Below are 14,943 nucleotides of genomic sequence, written 5' to 3' on the forward strand. Positions count from 1 at the left end.
AGTTAAAAAAAAGTTTATTAAACTGCATTGAAGTAAAGTGTAGAATATTCCTTGTTTGCTATGATAATCAAATCGTTTTGTTATGATCATCTTGTGATCGTCGGAACGCGAGGTTGGTGATCATTTTGAAGAGATGTTTTAATGATTGCAAGGTTTACCCCTGGGGTACTGACCTTTTCGGATACGGGGAACAGGGGCTTTGTAAAGCTTGAAGGGTCAAAAATAGAGCTTTCGTCAGATTGCATTTTTTGGAAGTGTTGTGCGTGACTGATTTCATGCTCTTCACTTGAATTAAATCAAAGTCTCTTCGAGATATCGACGTTTTTGCATAAAGTATGAGTCGAAGGTTTATCCTGTGCATTGTTCTTCGAACTTATCATTACAGTTTCTTTGTAGTTTAATCTGGTTTAATTTAACAATTTCCTATCTTCGCGGAGGAAATGCAGCCATATAATTTTGTCAAAAATGGCTCGTTCGCGCCGGGTATTTATACACATATTCCTTAACATTACACAAATAAACAGTGCAAATTTCAGCGAGATCTGACAATTCTATTTACTTTAAAACTGCAAGGACCTTTCGAGGCAGTCGATTACGGCAGCGAAATTAGCAAATGAAACAGCAAAATATGCGTTCGACGCTTTGTTTTTGCGACGCTATATTTGAATTGTTATAGGTAGACCGCCGTTCAATGTGTTCAAGGCCGTATCGTTACGATTGCTCCATGAAAAAGCACGAAAAAAAATACGGATATTTCCGACTACTGTCGGAGAAAACATTGCGTAAACAAATCGTTACACTCAAGCTGCGTTTTGTCTAGGCTCGGCGAGGGTCGGATATCAAGACCCAGGATTAAACAAAAGCCGCATATACAGTGAATGCTTTCGAATTATATTTGAAGATGAAATACGAAAGAATTTTGCTGTCTTTGACTGAAATTCCACTCGAACTGCGTAGATACTATCGCATGTTGTAAAGCCGATTCATGCAACATTGCTCTCAACGCGATGTACGTGCTAGTGATTATTTATTCGTGTTTTAGTTACGCAATCCATTGTTTGTGCGACGCTTTTTATAGATCGCCTTTCAGACACACGTGCGTTGAGATAAGAAAGCTGACATATCACTTTTAAAATTGTTATATAACGTTTGTAAAAATAAATGTGACAAGTCACGTTTTTTCCACGAAATCGCAAGTGATCACCCACAGCGGAAAGTAATCCCTTGAGAAATTAAAACAGTCCCTTGAGAAATTAAAAAAGTCCCTTGAGAGTTTACAAATATGTGGATCCAAATTTTGTCTACTAACCCCTATTCTACCAGCAAAAACGTCGAAAAAATAATTGAAGTACATACAGAATTATTTGATTTATAATTTTCTTGAAGCAGTATAATGACTGCCAGAGAATGACAAGCTTTCTAAGGCTCAGTGATTTGATTGAAATATTATCCAAAGAAAACCGTGTAGGTTATGTTTGATACTTGGGTTTTTGCGGGCATTTGCGAGCATGTGAGCACGGCGTTTTGCTTTAAGAGCACGAGCAAAAGTTAGCCTTGCGAGCAACGAGCACTTTTCAAAAAGCTACCTCCACTAAAAACCGAGCATGCGAGCACTTGTGAAAATATGCGAGCACGAGCAAGCAGGCTTCCACTAAAATTTTGCGAGCATTCCGAGCAGAAGCCTACTTTTGCGAGCACTGTAAAATTTTGATGGACCATTCATGACCCCTACTTGTATTGACATCAAATGATGTCTGAACACGAAAAGACAAGTAGCCAAGCGGCGCTAATGGCGTTGTCAACTGATAAGAGCATTATGACTGACGGTTGCTAGACTTACTGTCCAAATATCTGTTTGGGAGAAGAGAGCGGAAGTTGTAAGAAATCATGGACTTATATCATTAGTGTCGAAAAATAACAAAAAAATAAAACCTAATTTACCACTTTAAATTTCCAATGTCCATTTAATTGACCGAGACAGATATGCTTAGGGTAAGTCAAACTGTAGATTCTGTTTGGCTTTATGCATATTAGCAACCCTCAAGTGAAGGGAAAACCACCTTAGAGCACTGCCCGTATTAAAAGCACTGCTACTCAGTCAGTATGCTAGGTCGAATTAATTGCTGTCACGGCTTACAAATGAGTACCCATATCCGATTAAGTTGGGCGCGCTCAATACGTCAGTAGTCTGTAGTCGGGCCATTGCAATTTAAAACCAAGAAGGCTTTTCTTGTTGTTTTTCAGCAGTGTCTTAATCTGGCAGTGATGCCAATACATTGAAAGAATTTAGAGAATTCAATATGCTGAAGCAATAGACAAATACAAAAGTAAAGCACAGAAAATAAATGAACAACAAATGAACTTAAACCGTCGTCTGCAGACATTATAGCCTGTTCCAGGCTCTCAGTAGTTGGGAGAAAGCGAAAAAGGCGGGCGAGTGAGGAAAATGAGTAAAATCAAGCCAGTGCTAGCCAGAATCGCATAAATTGAAAACACTGAGCTCGACTATTAAACTGCGACTAATATATAAATAATTCTGGGGAAACCCCTAACGCAGCACGTGACTTGCTAACTACAAAGGTTTTAAGCCTTTTAAGTTTGGAACCCGGAAAAATAATGAATAATTTGCTTGGGGCAAGTCCCTACAAGAATTCGCTTTGCAGGGACAAGTCCCTTGTCGACTAGTTCATTTTAATGTTGTTGCAGAGACTTGTTGCACAAACAGTAGACACGAGTGGACAAGCTTATTTTTTAAATAAAACGAGCAGCGCAACTCAAACAATTTTCATTTTTCATTATTTCATCTCGTGCAAAATTTTTCATTAAAAAATGAAACTAAAGAAAAGAATTGTCTCTGACTTATTGCTACCTAATTATTAAAGTAAGTTCACTATACAACGTCCGGATTTCGACCAAGTAAACTGTCCGTAATAGGGTGGTGTCCAGAAAGAGAGAAGAGCCCAACCTCTCTGAATCCAACAAAGCCAGGTTTACAGTCGATCAACGGAATCAAACTGGTCAATTACATTCAAGTCTCTAAGGATACTTTAAAGAAATGCGGTGCCACGCCGGTAGCATTAGCCAAAGTATTTGTTACAATAGTGCGTCCTATTTTAGAATATGCCGCCCCTGTCTGAGGGGAAAACCATTCCTGACTTTTTAGATAACTAACATTGAGAGAGTCCAGAAGAGAGCCATGTTTATTATTTGTCCTTCCCTCGACTACAACGAGGCATTACGGCTGCTCGGCCTCACTTCACTTTGAAAGAACGGCGCCAACATCTTTGCCGGCAGTATGTCTGTAAACTTCAAGATGTAAATAGCGCCTCTTCATTTTCTTTTGCCTCGACGTGAGGAGATTGTACATAACTACGACTTAAGATCCGGCACAAGTCGAAGCACCATCAAACCTCGCAGAACGAAGCAGTTCTCAGGACTTCGTCACTTTTCGATATTTACACCTCGAACTAGCTTGTTTATAATAGAACCTTTTATTGTATATATATTGTAATTTTTATATTTATAGTTTATATTTATACCTTAGCTTGTTTTTTACTCGTGTAATTCAGTTATTAATACTGCAACTGAATGTCTATTAAAGCATTATTACTTATTATTATTATTATTATTATTATTATTATTATTAAACAATTTTAGCAAAATGGCGCTGAAACAACACATCCATTCAGACGAATTAAGAAGGCTTCCTATGCAGGCATTTACTTAAGTCATGCTCAATTGAATAATGAACCGTGTAAAAGACGGTCAAGCGCTCCGGCCACCAGGCTTGTCCTAGGCCTGGAGTTGATAAAGATCCAGCTTGAGCCTTGGTTGGTCACATCCTTCGTAGTACACAAGCGGGACTCCATCTGAAGGCCTCCCTCCTTTGGCATGTACGCACAGGCCACTCTTTATGTGCATGAGTGACTTCCCTGGTGTCCTGGAACAGACAAACAAGGATACCACTGGTTAGTCAACTCAACAATTTTCTACCCCGCTACTGTCGCTGAGTTATAACGCAACTAATTTTAGTAGGATACTTTTATCGTTGCACTTTAACTGTTAGCAACATCCTCTTTTAGATAGGAAAACGATCAAAAATCGTGAGTGAACGAAATTGGTACCACTTGGGCTCGCTGGAGCTCCGTAAGCATACTATTTCGCTTATCGTGCTCGCTCTAAGTGGCTATCTCTAAGAAACCGGACTTTTCTTGGACAAGAAACTTTACTTTTATTTGTCCTTTATTTGGCTGTTCGCAAACTATAAACCAAGCCACTCAAATTTATAAAACAACGTTCTTTAGTCATATGCTTTGTCTACTTCATTTCAGTACCATTAATTAGAGCGGGAACTAACTTGCCTTGTCGCTTAGAACTTCGGGACAAACGTCATGGACTCAACCAGAAAAGATCTTTGATTTCCACACAGGCGGAGAGACTCCCAAAGTGATGGGAATGATCACTGGAAGCCATCATTCCTTTCAGGGCGGATAACCCGAAAATAGTGTCTACCCAGTTTAGGTGTAAAAATGAATTCGAGCCAGACCCACAAACTGTAAACTGTGAAATTTTAGGGTTTTCGTTCCAATTTCCGACAACCACCCGGATTTGTTTCCCATTTAAATGGCTACCGTCTTACCTTTCAAATCTGGCATTTTCTGGATCACAATTGGAGCTCAAAACAAGGTTAGCACCGAAGTCAACTCGACCACCTAAAAAGAACAAAACAGAAGCAAACAGCCTTTGTTTCAGACAAATTAGTGTTTGCCAGGTGGAATACTCCCTGTGTAGTAGATCCACTTTGCCCAAACCTTAATAATGTAATTAACTGTATTCTTAAGCTGTTTGGAGTTCCAAATATTGATTATAAAACCCGCTTAACAAGTATTCATCACCCTGAGATAGCTGGCTCCTCCCCATGTAGGACGCGGAGGTCGATGATAAGAAATGACTGGAAACGAGTAAAGTAAGATATTGCATGCCTCTTCATTCGAAGTATAAGTGGTCTGAAGATGTACGCAAAACAAAGAAATCGACGAAAAAAAGCAAACAAAAGTAAATCAATACAACAAAAAAACACTTGCAATAGCTCGATTATTTAACAAACCTCTCGGGCAAACGTATTTTCCACTACATTTGTGCATCAGGACACCATCATCGTAAATAAAATTCTGATATTCCTTTGAGCAGTCGGCAGGAGACTTGTAAACCAAAGAAGTCCCGTCTTGATATCTGGCAGCCTGCTCGCTGAGGTTGTACGCAGAATTTGTCAACCGCCCGGATGGGACTTTCTAATAAAGTGAGACGCAAAGAAAAAGAATCCATGACAATTATTTCCATTGATAACACAAGCTCGCACTGCAAAAGAATATCACCCGATAAAGAATTTACAGAGAAGCTCAGTTAACATTGATAAGACTTCAGTACAACGAATACAAAATCGTCACAGTTTTTCCTTGAGAATGAAAATGAGCAAAACTAAAACAATCCAAACTCCACGTAACAGAACTCTTAGCTGTAAAACACTATCAAATTCGCGTTAATTTTATTACATTGAATTGTGAAAGGACTGTAGCTAGTGTTTAGTAAAGCTTAACAGCAAAGCTGGAATTGTTCCAGTTGTGATAGCTTGACAGAATACTTTGATTTGGCCTATCATGTTATACAAGTGGCGCGTGACTGTTCATGACGTCATTGACCATAGGGACGACGCATGGTGTATGAGGAGACTGGGGTCTAACCTGGACAGTAGTTACATTCCTGTGTCTCTTTCTGCAGTATTCTTGGATCACAATGGTTGCCGCCACATTTTGGTTTGGGATTATCACACTTCTTCTGTCTGGTCCTAGTGCCTGGCTTGCAGACCTGGTCACAACGACTCCACTCACCCCACCCTGACACTCCGCCATCAACTGTGCAATACATTTAAACATAAGTGACCGTTAGTCGGACATTGAGCAGGATTACGACAATTAAACCATGTGCTTATGCTTTCAATGGTAACACTTCACACCAATCGCGTACAGGTAGCCTACTATTTAACATGTCAGACCAGAGCGGAGTGAAGGCTCTAGGAACGTGGCTGGACTTCGCGTTCTCGTAATCAATATCGTCGTTCCTACTGCTATCAGAGGCCCCTTATAGAGTCCCATAAGTATTGGTATATGTAATTATTAAACTCTGAAGTCAATAGACAAATTCTCAGTGACTGCAGGTCCCTAAGCATTTCTTATGGTGCTTGCTTCGAGGCAATATAATTCAAAGGGTCTTTTAGATAGCACTTCATTACCTTACTCTATTAAGTACTATAATTTATGTAGCAGCATTTTGCTTAGTGGATTTTACACCGGGTAGTGTTCCAGGCGATCGAAACTTTTCTGTAAATCTCTTACTATCTTTCGAAGTGGGTTTAATTTTATTCGTCAGTTTAAAGTTATTTATTTATCTGTCAAATTTAGCCTCTCTGCTTGGAAATATAGAAGTCGCATGTATTGAAAAAGAAAGGAGAAAAAAACCTTAGGTTTCCTCAAAATACTGCCTTCAGGAATTAAAGGTCTGCAGGGCGTGCAGAGAAGCGGTTGTATGTTTTATCTCGGGAAACGGGATTAAGACTGTTTATCACGCACCTTTGGTTAATATAATTTCCTTTGTCTCCTGTCACTCACCTGGTTTCCTGCTTTGATCACAGTCGTCCTCATTTATCCAATACCATATAACTCCTGGATCGAACATTCCAGGATATATCCAGTTAGCTGGCTTTCCCTCTGGTCTGTCCGTGATGATAGTACCGCGAGGATACCAGTCGCCCACTGTCGCAGTGGTCAGCAATCCAAACGTTCGGGCCATCCAAGGCATGCGCTTCTGGAGGCCATCGTCATTGTATTGCCATTTGCTGAACTTTTCTTTGAGGTTGACGTTGGTTTGCGTGTTGTCGGTTTTCAAAAACCTGTGAGTTGTTTGAAAATGGTAATACATGGTGATACATTTTTTAAATGGCAAATGTGTTGTTTTTCAAAAGAGCCATTAATTATATGATTCATTTAAAAGACACCGTCAACTAGTGTCATTTGTGAGCCTCTGTTGTTGTTGTTACACGAACATATCAGTCGAACGACGAACAAAATGAGACATTATCAGTTAAAGAAATAAATTGTAAAATTTTGGAGATATCAAGCGTTAAAAATACGACATGCAATCTGATGGAAGTTATCCCTTACGCAAAGACCTGTAATATTTCAGTAATACAGAAAGAGGGCAATGTCGTATGGTTAGGCAGTGGCCCTTAAACCTATGTTCAAACAATCCGACAAGAAACAAGTACAAACAAGCATATACACAAACGAACAGGCAAACAAAAAGATCAACAAACAGATAAACAAATCATTCAATTTCTTAGGTTAAATTTCCGCCACTCTTTGAAGTCAGTCCTGTCTTTGTTCCCTTCCTTTAAAAAAGAATCGCGGGCTCGTTTCTCAAACAGCAGCCGGTTATTGGGCCTACCAGTTTACTTACGTGTAGTCTATTGGTGCCTGCCAAATTCCACCCCAGGTTCCTCGCGAATTAGCCTCCAGCCGATACTTAAATGATTTAGCTGCACTAAGATCTTTTATCTGATCGGCTATTCCCAGAATTGAGTAGTCGTTGCCTAGAGACGGTTTCTCGACATTTCGAAACGTGACGTCTTTGGCGTTCCAGTTGTTCGAGGCACTGGTGACTAGCAGTGTGTAGGCGCCGGGATCTGACGTCATATCACAAAAGACGGGCAGAAAGTCGACGTCATTCTTCTTGATCATGTAGACACCGTCATCGTAGGCGTTGCCCAGCTGTGTGCCGTAAATCTTGATTTGATTGCACAAGCGCCTGTTACGAGAGAGATGGGCCTTAGAGCTATCTTATTTTTCAAAACTGATTATAAAACAAGACGTTTCAATGTCAGAATTAAGGATAAATACAGTCAACTCTCTTATATTAGAGACGGACACCTTCGGGACCGGCCGCAGCTGTCCGTCTAAGAGAGGTGAAAAAGCTAAACCTTTGCACAATGCAACAAACCTTTACTAACTGCAACAAGACTAAAGTAATAAAAGGACCGTATTTGCTTGTTAAAGTAAAAATTGAGAGCTACAAACTGTAATACTGTAAGTAGAAAACGACCCCTTTAGTGTCCATACACGAAAGCAGAGAAGTAATCACTTAAAGCGTCATTGTTTGTGGTTGGTAAGCTTGATATACACGTATCCTAAGGGCGCTGACTAACTTTAATTTAGGTCGATACGACATTTGGAATTATTTTTACTAATAAACACTTCTCAAGTGTCCGTTAATGATTTCAAAGTGTCCGTAGTCCGTCTTAGAGAGGTGCCCGTCTTATAGAGAGTTTAGTTACAGTAAAATGACTGAAAAACGGCAGGGACTATCACCAGGTGTCCGTCTTATGGAGGTGTCCGTTAAGAGAGAGTTAACTGTATAGCCCGTTTTTTGGCCGGGTGTTGCGACTGAGAAAAATATTTCCCTAGCGTTTGAAAAGCCACGGCAGGATAAGCAACTATAATATACGAGCCCCTAAGAAATGTCAAATTATTCAAACTGTTTGGTTCCATTAAAAAACGATCCAAGGTATAATATTCCTATGACGCATTTGGCTTTTGCAAAGACCAATTGAATTTGGTCTTATTAATGTTGAAACCTGCAAGTGTTACTCGTGTGGTAACCTTTACACAGCTGATGTTTTTTTAACAATGCAAGTATTTGATATTTTCAATGTTGCTGTCTGCAGTCGGTGTCTGACGGCTGAAAAAAAACATTTTGTCTTGAATTAAGTAAGGGTTAAGTTAGGGTTGTACGCCTTGTGGGAGGCGCGGTGGCCTAATGGTTAGCGCGCTCGCCTCCGAGTCGAACGGCCCGGTTTCGATGCCTGGCCGGGGCGCTGTTCGATGCCTGGCAAGACACTTTACTCTCACAGTGCCTCTCTCCACCCAGGTGTATAAATGGGTACCGGCGACTTTACTGCTGGGGGTAACCCTGCGATGGACTAACATCCCATCCAGGGGGAGTAGCAATACTCCTAGTCGCTTAATGCTACGGAAACCGGAATAAGCTCCGGCCTGTATGGGCCACTGGCTCGAAGCAGACTTTACCTTACCTAAGTTAGGGTTGTAAATTCAACGGCACATATGACCTTTCTTTCAATAATACTCATACCTGGTTCCCTCTCGTGCCCAGACTCTTATGATCCTCGGTTTAGGTTTCTCGTCCTTTATGTACGTCGCGCCGTTTGTCGTAGACACGATTGTCCCAGAATTATCGCCAGCAGTACCGGTTGTATACAGAAGTTGTCCGCTGACTTCGAGACTAGGAACTCGCTTGTTCAAATTAGCTGTCGATTGGTCCCAGGTCCCAAACTTTTTTAGCAGTCGTATGTTTGTTTGAGCGTCGGAAGATGACATCATGGAGTAGCCTCGAACCGTTTCCCAGATCGCTCCCGACGTGTCATCACCATCGGCCTCAATTCGGTACTATATGAAGTAAAGAAGGAATGAAACTGCATGTAGTTATTATTTAACGAAGTAATTGTTTTTCAGTAAGGTAACCCACGATCGCGCATGTAAACAAATATAACGCGGCTTTCAGTCTGTATAGCCATACCATCAGTATGTCTATCCAGCTAGCTAAGAATTAAGAGAATTAAGCGCGCAGAGAAAGTTTCCTCATTGTTAACCAAGGCTACTTATCGTGATGAACAAATTTCACGGTGAAAATTCATATCTTATTAGACCTCTTGTGTGTAATGTCGCTGCATAATTTTTAAGGGTCTTGCAGTATTTTGACAAGTACATGGCACAAGTCAACATAGAAATGACAAGTAAGAATCTACAGCAATACTACACGCTAAATATAACACCCTTTAGTAGAAACTCAGCTGTGTTCTATTGGAAATCCGCGAATCTGATTGGTTCTCCCACTGATTTCTATTCGCCGATAGAAAACAGTCGCGCGCGAGTAGCTCTTTAAGCGGTAAATTTTCTTGATTTTTGTCTTCAAAGTGCACAATATTGTAGGTTTTGGACTGCAATCCTTTAGAGTTTCTACTAAAACAATTAGACTACTCGTCCTCGTTTTCTATGAGCGATAGTCAACTCGGCTGCGCCTCGTTGACTATTTGCTCATAGAAAACTCGGGCTCGTAGTCTAATTGTTAAATATAAAGAGATTTGATGATTTAACGATCTCCTTTCCCCATATACTGACTTTGAACTGTGTTTGTCTTTTTCAGGCGGTCAGAACAGTTATGAGGTGCACGTGTACATGTACAGAAAGCCTGTTTAGCAGATCTTCTAGAGTAGAAATATCGTGTGATATTTGTACGTTTGTTTGTATCCTACGTACCGAGGGGATTGGATAATAATAGCAAATGTTAACACCTGGAATTTTTCTTTTCCAAGAATACTATCAGCCTGCCCAAGAATCGAGAAGTCTGCTGTTAGCGACGGTTTGTTTCCATTTCGGTCAAGAATGTTCTGCGCGTTCCATCCTTGACGGGAAGCACTGGTAAGGAGTAGAGTCCAGCCTCCACCGTTGCGCGTCATATCACAGTACGTTGATACTGCTTTGTCCACTGGCTGAATACTGTAGAAACCATCTTCAGCATTAACAAAGAAAAAAGTACAGTAGAGTGTCATTTCTTATTGTCTTTTCTTGAACTACGTACTGAAAAATTAAAGAATTTACAGTAGTAGAAGTCTATGTGCGGGCGTAGTAACGTTCGAACTTTTTTTTTTTTGTTATGGGGTTTTTGTCTGTGAGTCGCGGTTTAAGGGTACATTCCTAATTATATGGCAGTTTACTATCAAAAAATTATGGCGGTTTCGGTTTAAAGGAGAAAACGAAAGCTTTTTGTGGTCTAGGAAGAACAAAATATGGCAGTTTGTGGAATACACGATCGCGAACCCCTATAATAGTTTTTCAGCACAAGCAAAAATATTATAACCAACAATCGGAATACGAGCCAGAGTTTTCTATGTAACAATTCGACTGCGAAGGAAGGTTTCTATTGGCTAATGGGGTTAACTTAGAAACAGGGCCCCCGAAATTAACCTTAAATTAGTTACACGTAGCTTTATTTATATCACAATATGCCTTGTTGTATAGTTTAAAACATGAAACCTGGATTTCACAACTATTTTTGAATATGATTGCGAAAACTGACTTCACTGCACAATCTCAGTTTTCTGTATTCCCCTAGTTCACTCAATCAAATCTCCGAGCACCTAAAAAACAAGAACAATTTGACTTATTTTCAAAGTTTTCTAAAAAAAAAAGGTATTTTTACTAAATATATAAAACCTGAAACACCCTCCTTTCCAATACTGCGTGTTTTGACCTCCATACAGGACCTCGGTGGGCCATATTCTCCTTCCCTCATCCAGTACCAGATATAGGTTGGACATTGTTCCTTGTCTGTTCCATATATCCAAGGGGCAGGGTGATATTTCTTCATAGAAGCTGTAAAATAACATCGTTTAAGATAGTTTATTTAAAAAAATCATAGGCAAAAGGAACGACATGTTACTTATAAAAACATTTATTGGTAACAGCCAGTATCATCATGAGCTGCTGTTGTGGTTTCTTGCATTGTCAAATTAACATTAGCGGGTTACACAACTAAAACATGGCAAACAACGTCTCAATAGCGTAACGTTACCTTTAAGGAAAACGAAAATTGGTTCCAACTTAAAATCGGAGGAAAGAAAGAGAGAAATCCTGGTAATTCACTCTAGTTTATATAATAAATTGTTTTTATTTCTTTACTGACCTGTAATGGAGCCAAATTCACTTGTCTTTGGCTCTGCAGCTGTAGTTAACCTCTCACCATATAACCAAGGCATTCTTTTGTGCAGTCCGCCATACCAGTCATAGTCCCATTTGTCAAACTTTTTGATGAGCTCCACTCCAGTCTGACTGTTATCCGTATTGACAAAGCTGTAACTACGGGGTGCTTTCCAAATACCACCCCATCTCCCTGTAACACAAAAAAGGAAGGGAAGAGGATAATGTATCAAAAGATAAATAATGGTGATAAATAGTAATATAACAATAGAGTTGATGTTCTTGGGCGTAAATATGTTTTTGGCCCGACTCAGGCTCATTTTAGAAATGAGGGCATTAAGTTAAGGAATCAAAAACAGTAAGCGATATCTTGAACACTGCCGGTGCGAGTCGGCGTTTAATTTCTGATTGAAAACTAGGTTTAAAAGTTTACAAAACTCGGCAGAAAACCGCAAAATTACTTAAAACAATCTTTGCTTGAAAAGGAAATTACAAAATTCTATCGGCAGCAAAGAAATAGTCGTCATTTAGAAGTGTTAAAATTAATTGTGCTGTTAACTGAACTGGCAGTTTGGAATATGCCTGAAATTCAACTGAGCGAGCTTCGCTCGACGAAGACAAACTTACATTCACTTCGCCGCCTGGATTCTTCTTTGAGTTTCTGTTATTCCTCTTCATCTAGCTGAGAAGACTGAAAATTTGCTTTCCCGTTCAGTCCTTCAAACATTTTGTCGTTATAAATCTCAAAAACAGTTTTGAAGCGTCTCGACTCAAGGAGCTTGAAGTGATGCCAGCTTATACCAGCCAGCAAGAAAACGGCGCGAACAGTTGAATGGTTTAGCCCGCTGAATTCTCCATTTTAGCCCGCAAAATACGCCACAATGCCCGATGAAATGAAATAATAATCCATGGTGAATCAGCATTAGAAATCCCATGCTATATCAAAAGGCACAATTGCCAACTTCCATCTTTCTACAAAGACAAGTTCATCGAACTAACTCCGAACTCTGAAAACTCGGCAGAATTTCATTTTATTGTAGAACTATCAGAGAATGGAACGCCTTACCTAACGATGTTTTAGATCTAAAAAAATCTGAATTATTCAAAATCGCACATAGATTAGAACTATGACATTATAACTAGGTTCTGATTTTTATTCTAAATTAACTTGATATTTCGGTATTTTAGGGCCTGATTACATGAGCCGGGCTGGCCCGGTTAGCCGGGCTGGCTCGGTTTGCCGAGATGACTTTCAGCCCGGTATTACATGAGCCCGGTTAGCCGGGCTGGCCCGGTTTGCCGAGATGACTTTCAGCCCGGTTTTAGCATAAATGATCAGAGCACGAATGATCTTAATCACCTTTTTCCGGCAATAAAAAAATTATTTGGTGGTTAATTTTTTGCACTTATGCATCTGGATGGGTTACTTTACCTCTACATCCTATTTAGAAGGAGTTGCATTGATTTTTTCGTCGGATATTGTGCTCAGAAGAGAAATTTAATGCTGGCCCGCTTAGCCGGGCTGGCCCGGTGAACGCGATTACATGGAAAATTTTCATCCCGGCTAGCCGAGATCCCGGCATCGCGATACCGGGATCTCGGCTAACCGGGATGGCCCGGTTGTCATGTAATCGCGATGTTGATTTTTGTTGCGTTTAACAGACGTTCCGAGATCTCGGCAAACCGAGCCAGCCCGGCTAGCCGGGCCAGCCCGGCTCATGTAATCAGGCCCTTAGAGCCTGATTACATGAGCCGGGCTGGCCCGGCTAGCCGGGCTGGCTCGGTTTGCCGAGATCTCGGCACGTCTGTTAAACGCAACAAAAATCAACTTCGCGATTACATGACAACCGGGCCAGCCCGGTTAGCCGAGATCTCGGTATCGCGATGCCGGGATCTCGGCTAGCCGGGCTGAAAATTTTCCATGTAATCGCGTTAACCGGGCCAGCCCGGCTAAGCGGGCCAGCATTAATTTTCTCTTCCGAGCACAATATCCGACGAAAAAATCAATGCTACTCCTTCTAACAATGCTACTCCTTCTAATTAGAGGTAACGTAACCCATCCAGCTGCATAAGTGCAAAAAATTAACAACCAAATTGCCGGAAAAAGGTGATTAAGATCATTCGTGCTCTGATCATTCATGCTATAACCGGGCTGAAAGTCATCTCGGCAAACCGGGCCAGCCCGGCTAACCGGGCTCATGTAATACCGGGCTGAAAGTCATCTCGGCAAACCGAGCCAGCCCGGCTAACCGGGCCAGCCCGGCTCATGTAATCAGGCCCTTTTAAATTTATAAATTTTATTTTCTTAGTAATCTTTGTTAAATTATGTACATAAAAGGTCTTTTTATCCCCCCTCACCTGCTTATTTTTTATTTAGGGCCTCTTCACATGAGCCCGGTTTACGAGCTGTCTCAGTTACCAGGACGGATTTTGACCTCTGTTCATATGGAAACTTTTAGCCTGGTTGACGGGGATAAAATTCAAGAAACAAAGGCAAAATGGCGACACATAAAGTTGCATCTTTCGCGACTATCGTAGCTTTATTGACCCATGTAACTTTATTAATAAAGCTAATTCGCATATTTCTGAAGTGGAAATAGATACAAGGCAAAATTAAACCATTTGGACCGCCCAATTACGAAAGGGAAGGTATTTTCTCAAAAAAAGTTGCGTCCCGGCGACCGGGCTGGAGCGTTCATATGGGAAAATATTCTTCCCGGTTGTCGAGATCTCGGTTGCAGAAACCGAGATATCGGTAACCGGGCTGGCCCACCTTCTCATGTGAACACATCCAAAATTTTACAAGAAAATAGGAGTGAGCCGAGATCTCGGTAACTGGGCCAGCCCGGTCAACCGGGATCATATGAAGAGGCCCTAAGGGCCTCTTAATGTCTTAATTGCAGTGATGGGAGTATGCTTCCCTTTGCAAGATCCCCCTAAATGTAGATGTACATGTAGACCAGTTTTTAACTGACGTAGGGTAGGAAAATGTTATTTTTATGATTAATGTTAGGGCTTTTGATCCCCAGTGACAAAAAAAAAACGCGAAATTGTATACTCTATATTTTGCTATGTTGCTCTTACTTAACCAAGAATTCAGTTGCATGAAAAGAAAACT

The 14,943-nt window shown here is 40.7% G+C and overlaps 1 protein-coding gene across 1 annotated transcript in view; it reads right to left on the minus strand.

Moving 5' to 3' along the window:
* Positions 1–3,651: 3,651 nt before the first annotated feature.
* The window catches only part of LOC144638096 (uncharacterized), a 45,208-nt gene continuing 33,916 nt past the window's right edge, over positions 3,652–14,943 (minus strand). The window contains 11 exon segments of the mRNA XM_078497241.1: positions 3,652–3,940; positions 4,640–4,712; positions 5,108–5,228; positions 5,230–5,291; positions 5,742–5,912; positions 6,666–6,946; positions 7,513–7,860; positions 9,202–9,515; positions 10,421–10,638; positions 11,343–11,501; positions 11,812–12,018. Of these exon segments, the coding sequence (XP_078353367.1) occupies positions 3,793–3,940; positions 4,640–4,712; positions 5,108–5,228; positions 5,230–5,291; positions 5,742–5,912; positions 6,666–6,946; positions 7,513–7,860; positions 9,202–9,515; positions 10,421–10,638; positions 11,343–11,501; positions 11,812–12,018 (2,102 nt within the window). The 3' untranslated portion in view covers positions 3,652–3,792.

This window comes from Oculina patagonica, chromosome 14 (assembly GCF_052425735.1).
Source record: "Oculina patagonica isolate OP01 chromosome 14, crgOcupat, whole genome shotgun sequence".
In the NCBI taxonomy this organism is placed as follows: Eukaryota; Metazoa; Cnidaria; class Anthozoa; order Scleractinia; family Oculinidae; genus Oculina; species Oculina patagonica.